At 40.9% G+C, this 15,822-nt stretch overlaps 2 protein-coding genes and 1 long non-coding RNA gene across 3 annotated transcripts; all 3 read left to right on the top strand.

Annotated features, from left to right (window-relative positions):
- The first annotated feature begins 5,752 nt into the window (after window positions 1-5,752).
- Window positions 5,753-9,072, top strand: LOC117820783 (G2/M phase-specific E3 ubiquitin-protein ligase). The gene is made up of 5 exons (XM_034694711.1): window positions 5,753-5,864; window positions 7,304-7,327; window positions 7,408-7,580; window positions 8,091-8,305; window positions 8,434-9,072. Exons 3-5 carry the CDS (start codon window positions 7,504-7,506, stop codon window positions 8,673-8,675), a joined length of 534 nt encoding a protein of 177 aa, XP_034550602.1. The 5' UTR covers window positions 5,753-5,864; window positions 7,304-7,327; window positions 7,408-7,503; the 3' UTR covers window positions 8,676-9,072.
- Window positions 9,073-9,269: 197 nt separating this feature from the next.
- On the top strand, window positions 9,270-12,180 carry LOC117820804. The gene is made up of 3 exons (XR_004632845.1): window positions 9,270-9,395; window positions 11,197-11,330; window positions 12,144-12,180. It is a non-coding gene; the product is annotated as an uncharacterized LOC117820804 (long non-coding RNA).
- A 46-nt stretch (window positions 12,181-12,226) lies between these two features.
- On the top strand, window positions 12,227-14,814 carry LOC117820765. The gene is made up of 3 exons (XM_034694689.1): window positions 12,227-12,309; window positions 13,113-13,403; window positions 13,935-14,814. Exons 2-3 carry the CDS (start codon window positions 13,204-13,206, stop codon window positions 14,668-14,670), a joined length of 936 nt encoding a protein of 311 aa, XP_034550580.1. The 5' UTR covers window positions 12,227-12,309; window positions 13,113-13,203; the 3' UTR covers window positions 14,671-14,814.
- Window positions 14,815-15,822: the final 1,008 nt, after the last annotated feature.

Consider the following 15,822-nt stretch of genomic DNA (forward strand, 5'->3'; position numbering starts at 1 on the left):
TCAGGTAAATAAACATTTGAATTAGTGACATTTTACCTCTTTTGCTTCTCAACCTTTATTGACAGTATGACAGTAGTGCCTATCCCCTCTGTTACGTGTCTGCAAGTCACATGACATGAAGGTCAGAGGTCATGGACAGGGACACTAACAAAAAGAAACTTCAAACCCTCAAATACAAACAGATGTAAGGCCTTTGGGGTTTAAAAGGTGGAGTGGAGGTGTAAAGCTCCACAGCCACCCACTAATACTACAAAGAGTAGACAAACTAAGGAACAGGCCTAAACCAACTGTAATCTGAAAAAACTCTCCTGAGAGATCAATCCTCTTTTTAAATGATCCTTTAGTCACCCTCCTTCCCTCCACAATACACCCACAAACATACACACTCTCTCACAACACACTCTTCAAAACAAACCCAGAGAAAACAACTGAAGGTGTTGTCTTCTCTGTTGCACACACCTAACTGAGGGAAAGGAGCTCCTTTTATTGAGCAGCCAGGCTGATGAGCTCAAGCTGGGTACAATGAGGGCAGGTGCTCTCAATGATGGGCTCGTTAGGAGCCCTGGAGGTCACAGACTACCTCCATCTGTAACACATCCTATATGTACATTCAGGCTGTGCTTGTGACCTTCAACAACTCCCTCAATAACTTCCAGTGAAAGCTATCCTTTTCAGTGAGATTTGACCTGCAACTATTCTTCACAGGTTTTCAGTTTATCAGTGCTGAACTGCTGCTTTCAGGATTTCTCATGCCATGAGACTTGTCTGAGTTTTCATGAGCTTCCTGTTATGCATTGAAAGATTGAGAATGTATTTATTGTCATTTACATTTACACATACAAGGAATTTGACTTGGTGTTCTTCTGTGCTAAACAATCAACATACAAATAGATAATTTTAGAAAATAGATAAAATAATATTATAAATGAAACACAAAATGTGCAATGGAGGAACTGTGCAGGTATGTTTAACATTACATGCAGCGTAAACAGAAAATGTAAAGTCCAGTGTGCTTTGATGTTACACATAGATTCAGCCTTCATGTTACTGTAATGTTCTCTGACTGAATGAAGCTGTGAACAAGCATGGGTTTCCTCTGAGGTATTAATGTTATTTCAAATGTAATTATTAGTTTTTTTATGATTTTCAATTGTATTTCTTTGTATTTCTGTGTTCATCATGGGTGCAAGTACAAGGTTTGTGGTGATTTTGGAGTCACTGGTGACAACGAGGGCCGCGTGGCGTACGAAAAGGCATGATTTCCACACTTTACCGAAAAAGGCGAGGAGGCCTGAGGACACCTTTTCTTGAATAAATCCTAGATGCTTTAAGATAGAGGGCTGAGCTTGCACAGTATTCATCATTACTATAAGTGCAATGTGTGGTGTGTTTTTCAGACAGTGTCAAAGGTCACTGAAAAAATGGTAAAAACTCACCTTTTTCTGTGTTTTTCATCGAAATTTCAGAAATGCTTTGAACTAGGAGTCTGAGCTGGCTGTGTGTTCATCATGAGTGCATCTACAAGGTTTGTGGTGATTTTGGGGTCACTGGTGACAACCAGGGCTGCGTGGCGTACGAAAAGGTGACTTTGTGAAAAAGGCGATTAGGCCTGACGACACCTTTTGTTTAATAAATCCCACAAGCTTTAAGATAGAGGGCTGAGCTCATACAGTATTCACAAGGACCATAGGTAGAGTGTGTGGTGTGATTTTCAGACAGGTGCTACCTTCCCAGGTGTGAAAATCCACCAAAAGGTGGTTAAAAGTCGCCTTTTTGAGATATTTTCAAGGAAATTTCAGAAATCCTTTGACCCACAAAACTGAGCTGGCTGTATATTCATCATGGGTGCATGTACAAGGTTTGTGGTGATTTTGGAGTCACTGGTGGCAAAGAGGGCCGCGTGGCGTACGAAAAGGCACGATTTCCACACTTTACCGAAAAAGGCGAGGAAGGCCTGAGGACACCTTTTGTTTAATAAATCCCACAGGCTTTAAGACAGAGGGCTGAGCTCATATAGTATTCACAAGGACCATAGGTAGAGTGTGTGGTGTGATTTTCAGACAGGTGCTACCTTCCCAGGTGTGAAAATCCACCAAAAGGTGGTTAAAAGTCGCCTTTTTGAGATATTTTTAAGGACATTTCAGAAATCCTTTGAGCTAGGAGGCTGAGCTGGCTGTATGTTCATCATGGGTGCAAGTACAAGGTTTGTGGTGATTTTGGAGTCACTGGTGGCAACGAGGGCCGCGTGGCGTACGAAAAGGCACGATTTCCACACTTTACCGAAAAAGGCGAGGAGGCCTGAGGACACCTTTTCTTGAATAAATCCTAGATGCTTTAAGATAGAGGGCTGAGCTTGCACAGTATTCATCATTACTATAAGTGCAATGTGTGGTGTGTTTTTCAGACAGGTGCTACCTTCCTAAGTGTCAAAGGTCACTGAAAAAATGGTAAAAACTCACCTTTTTCTGTGTTTTTCATCAAAATTTCAGAAATGCTTTGAACTAGGAGTCTGAGCTTGCTGTGTGTTCATCATGAGTGCATCTACAAGGTTTGTGGTGATTTTGGGGTCACTGGTGACAACCAGGGCCGCGTGGCGTACAAAAAGGTGACTTTGTGAAAAAGGCGATTAGGCCCGAGGACACATTTTGTTTAATAATTCCCACAGTCTTTAAGATAGAGGGCTGAGCTCATACAGTATTCACAAGGACCATAGGTAGAGTGTGTGGTGTGATTTTCAGACAGGCGCTACCTTGCCAAGTGTGAAAGTTCATCAAAAAGTTTTGAAAAGTCGCCTTTTTGAGTTTTTATCAGTGAAATTTCAGAAATCCTTTGACCCACAAAGCTGAGCTGGCTGTATATTCATCATGGGTGCATGTACAATGTTTGTGGTGATTTTGGGGTCACTGGTGGCAACGAGGGCCGCGTGGTGTACGAAAAGGTGACTTTGTAAAAAAGGCGAGGAGGCCTGAGGACACCTTTTGTTTAATAAATCCCACAGGCTTTAAGACAGAGGGCTGAGCTCATACAGTATTCACTAGGACCATAGTTAGAATGCATGTGGTGATTTTCAGACAGGTGCTACCTTGCCAAGTGTGAAAGTTCATCAAAAAGTTTTGAAAAGTCGCCTTTTTGAGATATTTTCAAGGACATTTCAGAAATCCTTTGACCCACAAAACTGAGCTGGCTGTATATTCATCATGGGTGCAAGTACAAGGTTTGTGGTGATTTTGGAGTCACTGGCGGCAACGAGGGCCGCGTGGCGTACGAAAAGGCACGATTTCCACACTTTACCGAAAAAGGCGAGGAGGCCTGAGGACACCTTTTCTTGAATAAATCCTAGATGCTTTAAGATAGAGGGCTGAGCTTGCACAGTATTCATCATTACTATAAGTGCAATGTGTGGTGTGTTTTTCAGACAGGTGCTACCTTCCTAAGTGTCAAAGATCACTGAAAAAATGGTAAAAACTCACCTTTTTCTGTGTTTTTCATCAAAATTTCAGAAATACTTTGAACTAGGAGTCTGAGCTGGCTGTGTGTTCATCATGAGTGCATCTACAAGGTTTGTGGTGATTTTGGGGTCACTGGTGACAACCAGGGCCGCGTGGTGTCCGAAAAGGTGACTTTGTGAAAAAGGCGATTAGGCCTGACGACACCTTTTGTTTAATAAATCCTACAAGCTTTAAGATAAAGGGCTGAGCTCATACAGTATCCACAAGGACTATAGGTAGAGTGTGTGGTGTGATTTTCAGACAGGTGCTACCTTCCCGGGTGTGAAAATCCCCCAAAAGGTGGTTAAAAGTCGCCTTTTTGAGATATTTTCAAGGAAATTTCAGAAATCCTTTGACCTAGGAGGCTGAGCTGGCTGTATGTTCATCATGGGTGCAAGTACAAGGTTTGTGGAGATTTCGGAGTCACTGGCGGCAACGAGGGCCACGTGGCACACGAAAAGGCACGATTTCCACACTTTACCGAAAAAGGCGAGGAGGCCTGAGGACACCTTTTCTTGAATAAATCCTAGATGCTTTAAGATAGAGGGCTGAGCTTGCACAGTATTCATCATTACTATAAGTGCAATGTGTGGTGTGTTTTTCAGACAGGTGCTACCTTCCTAAGTGTCAAAGATCACTGAAAAAATGGTAAAAACTCACCTTTTTCTGTGTTTTTCATCAAAATTTCAGAAATACTTTGAACTAGGAGTCTGAGCTGGCTGTGTGTTCATCATGAGTGCATCTACAAGGTTTGTGGTGATTTTAGGGTCACTGGTGACAACCAGGGCCGCGTGGCGTACGAAAAGGTGACTTTGTGAAAAAGGCAATTAGGCCTGACGACACCTTTCGTTTAATAAATCCTACAAGCTTTAAGATAGAGGGCTGAACTCGCACAATATTCACTAGGACCATAGTTAGAATGCATGTGGTGATTTTCAGACAGGTGCTACCTTGCCAAGTGTGAAAGTTCATCAAAAAGTTTTGAAAAGTCGCCTTTTTGAGTTTTTATCAGTGAAATTTCAGAAATCCTTTGAGCTACAAAGCTGAGCTGGCTGTATATTCATCATGGGTGCATGTACAAGGTTTGTGTTGATTTTGGAGTCACTAATGGCAACGAGGGCCGCGTGGCGTACGAAAAGGCACGTTTTCCACACTTTACCGAAAAAGGCGAGGAGGCCTGAGGACACCTTTTCTTGAATAAATCCTAGATGCTTTAAGATAGAGGGCTGAGCTTGCACAGTATTCATCATTACTATAAGTGCAATGTGTGGTGTGTTTTTCAGACAGGTGCTACCTTCCTAAGTGTCAAAGGTCACTGAAAAAATGGTAAAAACTCACCTTTTTCTGTGTTTTTCATCAAAATTTCAGAAATGCTTTGAACTAGGAGTCTGAGCTGGCTGTGTGTTCATCATGAGTGCATCTACAAGGTTTGTGGTGATTTTGGAGTCACTGGTGGCAACGAGGGCCGCGTGGTGTACGAAAAGGTGACTTTGTAAAAAAGGCGAGGAGGCCTGAGGACACCTTTTCTTGAATAAATCCCACAAGCTTTAAGATAGAGGGCTGAGCTCATAGGTAGAGTGTGTGGTGTGATTTTCAGACAGGTGCTACCTTCCCAGGTGTGAAAATCCACCAAAAGGTTGTTAAAAGTCGCCTTTTTGAGATATTTTCAAGGAAATTTCAGATATCCTTTGAGCCACAAAGCTGAGCTGGCTGTATGTTCATCATGGGTGCAAGTACAAGGTTTGTTGTGATTTTGGAGTCACTGGTGGCAACGAGGGCCGCGTGGCGTACGAAAAGGCACGATTTCCACACTTTACCGAAAAAGGCGAGGAGGCCTGAGGACACCTTTTCTTGAATAAATCCTAGATGCTTTAAGATAGAGGGCTGAGCTTGCACAGTATTCATCATTACTATAAGTGCAATGTGTGGTGTGTTTTTCAGACAGGTGCTACCTTCCAAAGTGTCAAAGGTCACTGAAAAAATTGTAAAAACTCACCTTTTTCTGTGTTTTACAGGACCACAGAACAGTAAGAACCTGTCCCTGGACAGCCATGGTTAGTACCCACACATGACACTTATCTAACTCATCTCACATATATTGATGATATTCCTGTATTTGTTGAAATTTTAAATTTTAGATTTTGTGAACACCTTATCCTGCAGATATTTGCCAACTGTTATCCACTGGTTAATCTCTTGTTCATCTTTTCCATTTTTGCAGCATTACACAGAGGTCTCTACAGAACACATGGAGTGATGATTGCTGTCGCACTGGTGCATGGAGGAGTGTTGCCTTCTTTTTTTTCTGAGAGGCTCTACCAAAACCTTTGCTCTTTACCTGCATCACCACCCACTCTCGAAGAAGTAGCAGATCAGGATTTCCTGGACGAGCATGAAGTCTTGGAAGTTTTTCAATCTGGTTTTAAAACACGCCATAGCACTGAGTCGGCTTTGTTAAGAGTTTGTAATGACATCCTCCTGGCAAATGACTCTGGTGACCATGTCATCCTTGTCCTTTTGGACCTAACTGCGGCTTTTGACACGGTGGACCACAGTATCCTAGTGGCTCGGCTAAGCCAACTAGTGGGCATCTGTGGTACCGCACTTGAATGGTTCAAATCATATTTGTCCAACAGGTCTATGAGTGTACGCATTGGAAACTCTGTTTCTGACTCAGCTCCGCTTCTGTATGGGGTTCCACAGGGGTCCATTTTAGGTCCACTGCTGTTCTCACTGTATCTACTGCCTCTGGGTTCCATCCTGAGAAAGCATGGCATCTCCTTCCACTGCTACGCTGATGACAGTCAAATATATGTGCCGCTGAAAAAGAAGAATGTCTTTCCCTCTCACCACTTCTTGCGTGCCTTGAAGACATCAAAGCATGGATGGCTTTGAACTTCCTAAACTTCAATGAAAAAAAGACAGAAGTAATGGTGTTTGGTCCCAGTGGCCCTTGTGAACTCCCTCCGGTTGATCTGGGCCCTTTGGCCGTCTATTTTAAGTCGAAAGTCTCAAACTTGGGTTTTAAGCTTGACAGTGATTTTAAGATGGATCAGCAGATCAGCTCTATAGTAAAGTCCAGCTTTTTTCACATTAGGCAGCTGGCAAAGGTGAAGCCTTTCCTTGCACGACAGCACTTTGAAACAGTAATCCATGCCTTTGTCACATCCCGGCTGGATTACTGCAATGCACTTTATTTAGGAATCAGTCAGTCCTCCCTCGCACGTCTCCAGTTGGTCCAGAATGAAGCCGCTCGCCTTTTAATTGGAGCACGTAAAAGGGAGCACATAACGCCCATTTTAGCCTCCCTCCACTGGTTGCCTGTGCATTTTAGAGTCCATTTTAAGATTCTTTTATTTGTTTTTAAATCTTTAAATGGTCTCGCCCCGCCCTACCTCTCTGAGCTGATTCATCTCTATGCCCCTGCTCGGTGCCTCAGGTCAGCTGATCAGCTGCTCCTGGAGGTACCGAGGTCCAAGCGGAAGCTCAGGGGGGATAGGGCTTTTTCTGTCGCTGCTCCCAAACTGTGGAACGATCTTCCTTTAGCCGTCAGACAAGCCCCCTCACTGTCCACTTTTAAAAGTCGTCTTAAAACCCATTTTTATTCCCTGGCTTTCGACTCAGCATGAGACCCTGCTCTTGTTTCAGTGCCTTTTTATTTTTATTTTTATTTTTTAACTTTATTTTATCTTATTGTTCTTATTGATTTTATGATTTTATTGTTTGTTTTTATCCATTATGTTTCTGTACAGCACTTTGTGTCCGACTGCTGTTGTTCTTAAAGTGCTTTATAAATAAAGTTGAGTTGAGTTGAGGATTTGCAGTTGAAACTCAAAAAGGTATGTCAATTTTTACCTTTATTTTTTTTTTGACAATTCGTAGCCTGCTTTACAAATGAACTGTTGATGATGTCTCAAAGATCAGTGAGGCAGTTGATATTACAGCAGCTAGAGATGCTATTGAGGAAGCTGCAGAGAGCCTGTCCTTGTTGGGGTCCCTGAGGCCTATCACCACCATGGAGGGACGAGACCAGTTGGTTCAGGCTGCCACAGGTTTCTACGTGGAAGGAAGGACCAAGGAAGCCTTGCAACAGTGAGTATTTGTTTATAGTTCCACAGTTAATCAGTTATGGTGTCTATAAATTGTAAATTGAGTTAATGGTTTTAAATCCTTAATTTTGTTCATGACAGTTCTACAGCAGTTGGACCAGATTTTACTCTTTCTTTTTTTTGGGGGGGGGGGGATGCTTGGGTGAGCTGGAATAAGTATTTATTGCTGAAAAACAAATCTTTATTGTGCCACATACTGTTGTCTAATATTGTGCACTTGCTTCTGTTTGATTGGGGACAAGTCTGACTGTTCACAATGTGTTTGGCCTGTCTTTGTTAAAGGATACTTAACTGGGTAATGACCATCAACTGTGTGGCACTCCTGGTTCTAGTGCCCTATTGCAATTGCTTAGTTCGCATCACTTGGGTGTGCTGGGCTAACATGCATTTCTCTGAAAATGCTTTCTTATACATCACTTGTTTTTTTTTTCTATACCTGTGTGTGTATAGATAGATCTATATATGTCCTTTTAATTTGAGTTGTTCTTTACAGACTTGCTGAAGGACTGAACACACTTGGTCTCCTGGACCTGATGAAAATTCACCCCAGCACCTTCAAGGAGGTGTTTTCTTCATCAGAGAGGCCTTTAAAGGCCACAGATTTGATCTCCCTGTTCAAAGCAATGCTGTCCCATCCAGAAAGCAACCGGTGGCGAAAAGAGAAGAGAGTGGAAGGGTACTGGAGAGACTTCCTACTAGATATTGAAGGTAAATGAATGATTCACTCTTAGGGTTTTGCTGAGTATTTTGAGATTGTATTTGAGCTACTCTGACTTTTGCTGACATAATCCTGTATTATCAGCTGTTAATTATTGTATTACTCTACAATTTTCCAGATGGTGTGTTTGAGATCACAATGGAACAAATCCTGGTATTTGCCTCTGGAGCCGACAGAGTGCCAGCTCTTGGTTTTTCCCCTCACCCAACACTGACTTTCATTCACGAGACAGGGCGGAACTACCCTGAAGCCAACACCTGCCTTGTAAATTTGAAACTGCCAATCCATGACACTTACGTACAATTCACCAAGTTCATGTGTGAGGGCATTATTCAAGCTCCCACCTTTGGTCTGGCTTAAAGTCACCGACAGCTCATCGCTGTTATGTGTGTTTGGTTATGAAGTGACTGAAGATGATTCCAACCTGTTGTATTTTTCTTTCTGATATTGTTGCAGTGTATGCTATTACAGGTAAACAGAGAGTCACTATGGTAGGACATTAGGAAATGACACACATGTTCAAGTAGTTTTGAAGCTTTAGCTGGTGGGCATATTGATCAGCTATTGTTTCTGGAACTCTCCTAATTACAAATGTATGTTATGTCTACTTATAGGTCTGTAGTTGATGACCTAACACACAATGTGAACGGTCTCTTCATTAAAAAGCTGTATTTAGGTAACATTTTATAGAATTTGAGCACTGCTGTTTGAAAGTTTAACTCCTGTAATTAACTGCTGCAGAGATCAGAGTATTAAACCTTGGGGTTTTAAGGGAAATGTTAACCACTTTTCCCAATGTCCATAAGAAAGTCCTTTTGAGCAGCAAAGTTTGTGCTGCTTGAGTCTGCCTGACACAGCTCTATTTTGATTTGGCCAGTAGGTGGCGATATAAGGTGCGGTGAGTTGCGATGCAATACTTTCGGGATTTAGGAAAACGACAGATGCGAGCGGGAAACAAGGAACTAAGGTCATGGCTCTTTCAACGTTTCTAAATCATTGTAAAGCTACATATGCAGAAAGTTGGAGACTTTTTCTCACGGATAATGTTTCCAGTGATGTCCTGCGACCAGTACTTATAAGGTAATGCTACTTTACGTTCCACTCCGAATGAATAGATGTATGCTATTAGCAAGCTAACAAGGTTGTTTGGCGTGTTATTGTAGCAAATGGTAAATATTCTCCATGCAGCTGAGCACACATTTAATGGTTTAACATTCATCAATCACGACTCACATTTGCACATGTCAGATGTTATGTCACAGCTGACAGCTTTAGGATAAGCAGTTGTGCAAGCTGCTGTCAATGTTAACATTACAGCTGGAATTGTAGAAGGCAATTAGGTTAGCATTGGGGATAGATTTAATTATTTTGAGGATTTTCACAAACACTGGCTGGGAGGTGGTATTCTATTATTTGGTAGACACTAGAGACTCATTTATTATTATTATTAAATTCATGCTGAATTCTTAAATTGACAGTAAATCCCACGAAATTGAGCGCCAGCAAAATGATTCCTTAACTGGGCCAGTCTCCTTTATGAAAAAAGATATGTCATGCTCCTACATGCTTTATCATAAGGTTACACGTTTTAGGCCTGTTTTGGTGCCATTATGTTTTTCTATGACAATTTTTCTTTTATCAGTTTTAGGTGTGTGCTCAATGCCAAATATTACAGTCATGGTTCTGGCTCCATACAGGTCTGACTTGTTACTGATCGTTGGAATGTATTTTCCTGTGTCATTAGTCATCAGTTCATGAACACAAAACTTGTCAGGGACAAAATTGTGTGAAATTGACATGAAAAGGACAGCTGGCTTGTAGAAAGTTAGTAACGCCAGTAGCAGTTCTGGTAGTCATGATAGAGGGAGAAACGGCAGCAACGGCAGTCCCAATGGTGCAGAGCTTTAAAACAGTCTTTTAGGATGTTTATAGGTAGTTTTAATCCGCACGTCACCTGCACCCACTGCAAGATCGCTAGCACCCAATGTTGGTCACTTTACAGCTTTCACAAATCGGTAATAAACGTGCAAACCAGCCATGTAGAGATACGAGGTACTTGTAAACCTATAAGTGCTTACAACGAGAGAGTTACTCTAAGTCATGATCTATGCAATTGTGTTGAAGTTGGTATTGTAGTTTTAAAATGTCTTATTCCCCGGCTTTCTTACTGATTTTCCGGTTGCGTAAGAAGCTTGATTCTGATTCGTCAAAACCCCAGGTTAATAACATTCACTAATCAATCCACAGAAAATAGTTCCGGCACATTTAGCGTCTGCATGTTGACACCATAGACCGTAAGGTGAGGTAAAACCGTTAGCTTCATATTGGTAAACAATGTGGCTAAAACGTTAGCTTCGGTTAGCATGCTAACTCGGCAGGCTACGTATGTTTACATATTGGATCCTATCCATCAATATGATGAAGGAGTGGAGCAGGTGAGAGAAACTTTAGGTTAGTGATCTCTACAGAGAAACTTAAACCATGAGCGGTGGTGATGATAGCAGCAGGGTTCAAAGTTCAGACATTTGTTTATTTTTAAAGGTGTGTGAACCGCAGAGCTCAGAGAAGAATCCATCACCATGGAACAATCACTGACGAGGAATCACTGGGACTATTTTTAAAAACTGTAAACATAAATCATTGAAATCAATAAAACTATCTTTTGATCTATGTTTTATGACAACATACTGTATGTCTTTTAAGTTAGTAGCCGGGTAATAAGCGGGATAATGTATGGTTAGCAGGTAGTTAAGGGAAAAAGAATACCTGCTACCAATACATTATCCCTTACATATTCTTCAGTTTGTTGGGAATGCAGCATTTATGTAAGTATATTAAGATTAGTTGTCTGAAATGTCCCATTTTGTTGTTAATTCCTTAGACTGGAGACTCTTGAGAGGAGCATCAGATGGGCAAGAGGGAGGATTCTGCCATTGGATGATGCAGATGAACTCCTACCATTAGTGACTGGTTTTATTCAACTAGTGCAAACAGCTTTGTCAACTCAAGATGAAGGTATTTTCTCCGATCCATGCAATGGGCTATCTCTCTTGTCAGTCAGTCACACTATGTACAAATAAATGCAATTCAAAGAGCTTTTCATTGCAAGGCATAATTTACTCCCAAAAAAACAATAGTAAACTGTAATGAATGAGACTAATAAAAGAAAATGAAATATCTCAGAAGCATACTTAAAAAGGAAAAAGATGAATACATACCAGGATTATTACAAACAGTTGTATCTTATTTTTAAAAAAGTAAGTTTTGAGGTTGGAAAGACAAGGCAGTTGTAATGCCTGATATCATACGCTATGTCAAGGCTTTCAAGTTGGAGACAATTAAAGGTGAACTTGTTTTCAGCATGCTTAACTGATGTTCAGGAGATAGATGTGACCAATATAAATGAGTGTGAAAGTGCCTGTGATTGTACAGGAGCGCAGACAGGTGTATCAAACTGCAACTCTACTTCCTGACCCCAACTCAGGGACTTAGGGATAATTAGATGTCAGTATTTATCCAAGCCAAATATTCTTCATATAACATAAAGATACAATAAAAAATATGCTTTGTGTTGCTTTAAATGCATTTTATTTAAAACGACTAAGAACACTAGGTCAATACACCCCAACACAACCCTTTTATAAAAAATGAAATATCCATGCACCTTCCCAACTCTGCATGTGTGAGTCTAATAAAATATAGGCCCAATCAGGAGAGCACTATCAGTCCTGTTTGTTGTTGCTGTCTCAGTGTGATCTTCGGGATAGTGGCTGACATGTATGCATATTAGTTCATATCTTGTCATTAAATCTCTTTTTGCAACATTAGGTACCCCAGGATATCAAGCCCCATTGGTCCAGACAGGTGATTTTGGTCGATCCAGCTACCTAATCACAGAAGAACAACTGAGATTCCTGCTTTCATGTGGATTTGTAATTGCACAAATCACTGAAATACTGGATGTATCAGTCAGTACAGTTAAACGAAGATTGAGGTATGAATGAAAATTTGCAAGGCATACAAACAATATATTTTCCTCTGATTGCAGAGCTAATGTTTTAAATGTTTGCATATTGTGTTCTTTGTCAGTGTATTCACTTGCAGTGCTTGACTATTTTTTCTCTCAAGGAGTGCATGCTCCTAAATTAAAGAATTAGGGAGAGAGAGAGAGAGAAGAGTGTTTCTTCCTCTGAGATAAACACATACATGCTCTAGTTACAAAGACAACAAGTTACATTTTAAAAATGTAGCAAAGTTCATGGGAACTACTGAATAATGTTTGGTTATATGCACACATGCTCCTAAATTAATTTTATATAGCACTGTCGAGCCCTGACTTCCTTTTTTTTATATATATATTACTATGAATTCCGAAAGATTGGTATAAACCCGCTCTTCTCAAGCTAGCATTGTGCATCTGGAGGTAAAAGTAAACAGGATTGGGCAAAAGTTAAATTATGTAGCGTTATGCATATAGGTAAGAAATTCCATTTATCTGCGTTGGGTCATTCTGAGCATTAAAACCAATGACCATATTCTTTACATTCGAAGCCAATAGTTTGGTTTAGTTAGTTGTTGAGGAAAGAAACTTTCTAGAAGATAACCCATTTAAATAAATGAAACATTATTTATTTTGTATTTTCAGTGTGGTCTTTTTTTCAAGGTGTAATTTAGTACTAAAGCTGCTGTTGTTATTTTGATGCTGTTATCTGTATCAGAAGTTGTACTTTTGTAACATGATCACTGTCAGGGAAATGCAAATGCACTTGGACTAAAATGTGTTCTTCGCTCTTCTAGGTTGTTCAACTTGTCAACTTTGAGGTATGCACGCCTTTCTGATGCAGAACTTGATGAAGCGGTTCGGCAGTTGGTTGGAGAAAATGAAGAGATGGGAGCTAATGCTGTTGGGGCCAGACTAGCTTCTGTGGGTGTTCCAGTGCAGAGAAGGAGAGTGAGAGAGAGTTTGATTCGAGTGAATCCTGCTGGGGCCGCACACCGAGCATTGTCTCACCGATTGCACCGGAGAACCTACAGTGTAGCAGGTCCCAACTCGCTGTGGCACATTGATGGGAACCACAAGCTCATCAGGTAGGCTGATGATTATTTCAGTGAGACCAAATACTGTTGAGATAAGGCAGTAGTTTACTTTGTTGACAATAAGTTATAGTCCCAGTGGTTTCTAAGTATCCTGGAGTCACTGCTTGTAATCTCTCAGTGAAGAAAAAATAATCAAAATGAAAAGAATGCAAGCATAAGCAGGAGCAAGCAAAAAAAAGCGTCTGCACTCCCCAAGAGCAGGAACCTGTTGATCCGATCAACTATGCTGACATCAGAATAAAAAAGCACAGATCTATGTTGTTAAGACACGTTGATATTCAGTGTTTTTGTATAGTGTTTTCCCAGTCTATTGAACTGTAAACAGGTTTTATAAATCCAGGTGTACTGTGTCATGTGACTTATAATTTTGACAAGATGTTAAGCTGTGCCTGTTTTGTATTATATTACTGATTCATTACATTACAGCCCTACATCTTTGGCAGGAGCAAGCATAGAAACCTTGAGATTATTAATGTTATCCTAACACAGAATACAAATAACAGCTTTTTGTTTTATTTTTAGGTGGAGAATGGTGATCCATGGTGGAATCTGTGGCTTCAGCAGACTGGTTGTGTTCTTGCAGACTTCAGACAATAACAGAAGTAGCACAGTGTTTGATCAATTTGTTCAAGCCACTGCTAGGTATGGGGTACCATCTCGAATAAGGTGTGACTTCGGGGGCGAAAACAATGCTGTTTGCTTGTTCATGAACATATACAATGGATCAGACAGGGGAAGTGCCATACGGGGCAGAAGTGTCCATAACCAGAGGATTGAGAGGCTTTGGGGAGATCTTTGGCGAGGTATGACTAATGTGTATCATCAGCTTTTTTCCTTCCTTGAAAGTGATGGATTCATTGACTGTGCCAATGAGCTGCACTTGTGGGCACTGCATTATGTTTACCTGCCACGGATTAACCGGGACCTGGAGGTTTTCAGGGAACAATGGAACAACCATGGTTTGCGCACTGCTGGCCACCGCACACCATATCAGATATTTGTACAAGGATGTCTTCAGAGACAAACACAATCGCTCACAGCCATGGCAGAGATTTTTGGTACTGCCACTGCTCAACAAGGTGCAGCTGCTGCTCTTCCTGCTCTTAACTGGCAAGAAGTAGTGACAGTCCCTGCTAACCAATTCAGTCCAAGCCATGCACAGATGCAACAACTCCAGGATGTGGACATTCTTGCAGGACCTGTTGGTAGTCTGGCTATAGATACACTTCAAAGTGTAATTGACATTTTGGAACAGTAATTTCCTGTCCATGTCACAGCCACGGCCTTGAACCAGAGACTATAATTGCTGGACAGAGTCTCTGTGACGTCACCCATCTGTTTCTGAAGAGCTGTTTGAAGCAAATCAGCGGTTGCAGCCATATTGCTGCTTTCGAGCGAGTGTGACGTAAAGAGACAGAGTTTTAACCTCCTAGCCAACAGCTACAGTGTTCCCACCTGTCAATCAAGTCAGCTGTGCCTCTCATTGGAAGACTCGTAATCTCAATATCTTTGAAATTACCGCGTTAGGAATAAACCCCCCGTACAGTGTGTGCCGATCCAGAAATGATCTATACAGACTACACTCGTCTTTTGTACCAGGCTGTAAACATGTTTATTTCTGCTGTAAAGATCCACTTTTTCACATTCATGTGTACGTGACTTCCTGTACTTCCGGAGCCAGCCTCAAGCGGATCCTCCATGAACTGCAGTTTTTAGCACTTCTGCATTTGACACATATTTTATGACCAGAGGTTGCCGCTTGCCTTAAACCTGCTACATATAGCCAAAAGACTGCATGGCCAGACTGAAATAAAAACCCCTTTCTCATGATGGTCTATTTCCGTGGGTCTTTTGATGTTTTGTGCCATATGTAGATTGAAATATTTTGTGTTAATAAAATAGCTAATTAAGCATTGTGCAGCTTCAGCTCTATAGACTATGAGCTTTAAATGTGATTTAAAATCTGGACATTGTTATCAGCGTGTATTTTATCATTCCATCAGGACTAAGAGTATATGCCCCCTGCTGGTCATTTATTAAATTAAAAGAGAATATTTCCATGTTTTCCACATACAGATATTCGTTACAGCATCGTGAGTACCATTGCAGTAACTGTTTCCCTACAGAATTGTTAATGTTTTTAATAATACAAAATCAAAGGATGATGAATGGTGTCCTAACTAGAATTCCCACTAATGTGTTTGTTTACCAAAAAACGCAATAGTGGAGCAAAAGGAGGCAATTTTATCCTGAAAAAAAGAAGTAATAACTGAATAACTAATATGAAGTTATGAAACTACAATCCAAATGTTTTATTTTTATAAGCTACACAATAAAGGAAGAAAATGCCAAAGAAGAAAGAGGTTCTCATCATTTTAAATAGTGGTTGGAATTCCCCCCAGGCTTACAG

Source organism: Notolabrus celidotus, chromosome 1 (assembly GCF_009762535.1).
Source record: "Notolabrus celidotus isolate fNotCel1 chromosome 1, fNotCel1.pri, whole genome shotgun sequence".
Classification (NCBI taxonomy): domain Eukaryota; kingdom Metazoa; phylum Chordata; class Actinopteri; order Labriformes; family Labridae; genus Notolabrus; species Notolabrus celidotus.

Bases quoted from the DNA above. Each gene is read 5' to 3' on its own strand.
- LOC117820783 (XM_034694711.1), top strand. From the start codon at position 7,504: ATGGAGGGACGAGACCAGTTGGTTCAGGCTGCCACAGGTTTCTACGTG. The intron at 7,581-8,090 runs GTGAGTATTTGT...TGTTCTTTACAG, and splicing joins ACCAAGGAAGCCTTGCAACA to ACTTGCTGAAGGACTGAACA. The intron at 8,306-8,433 runs GTAAATGAATGA...ACAATTTTCCAG, and splicing joins CTTCCTACTAGATATTGAAG to ATGGTGTGTTTGAGATCACA.
- LOC117820765 (XM_034694689.1), top strand. From the start codon at position 13,204: ATGGGAGCTAATGCTGTTGGGGCCAGACTAGCTTCTGTGGGTGTTCCA. The intron at 13,404-13,934 runs GTAGGCTGATGA...TTTTATTTTTAG, and splicing joins GGGAACCACAAGCTCATCAG to GTGGAGAATGGTGATCCATG.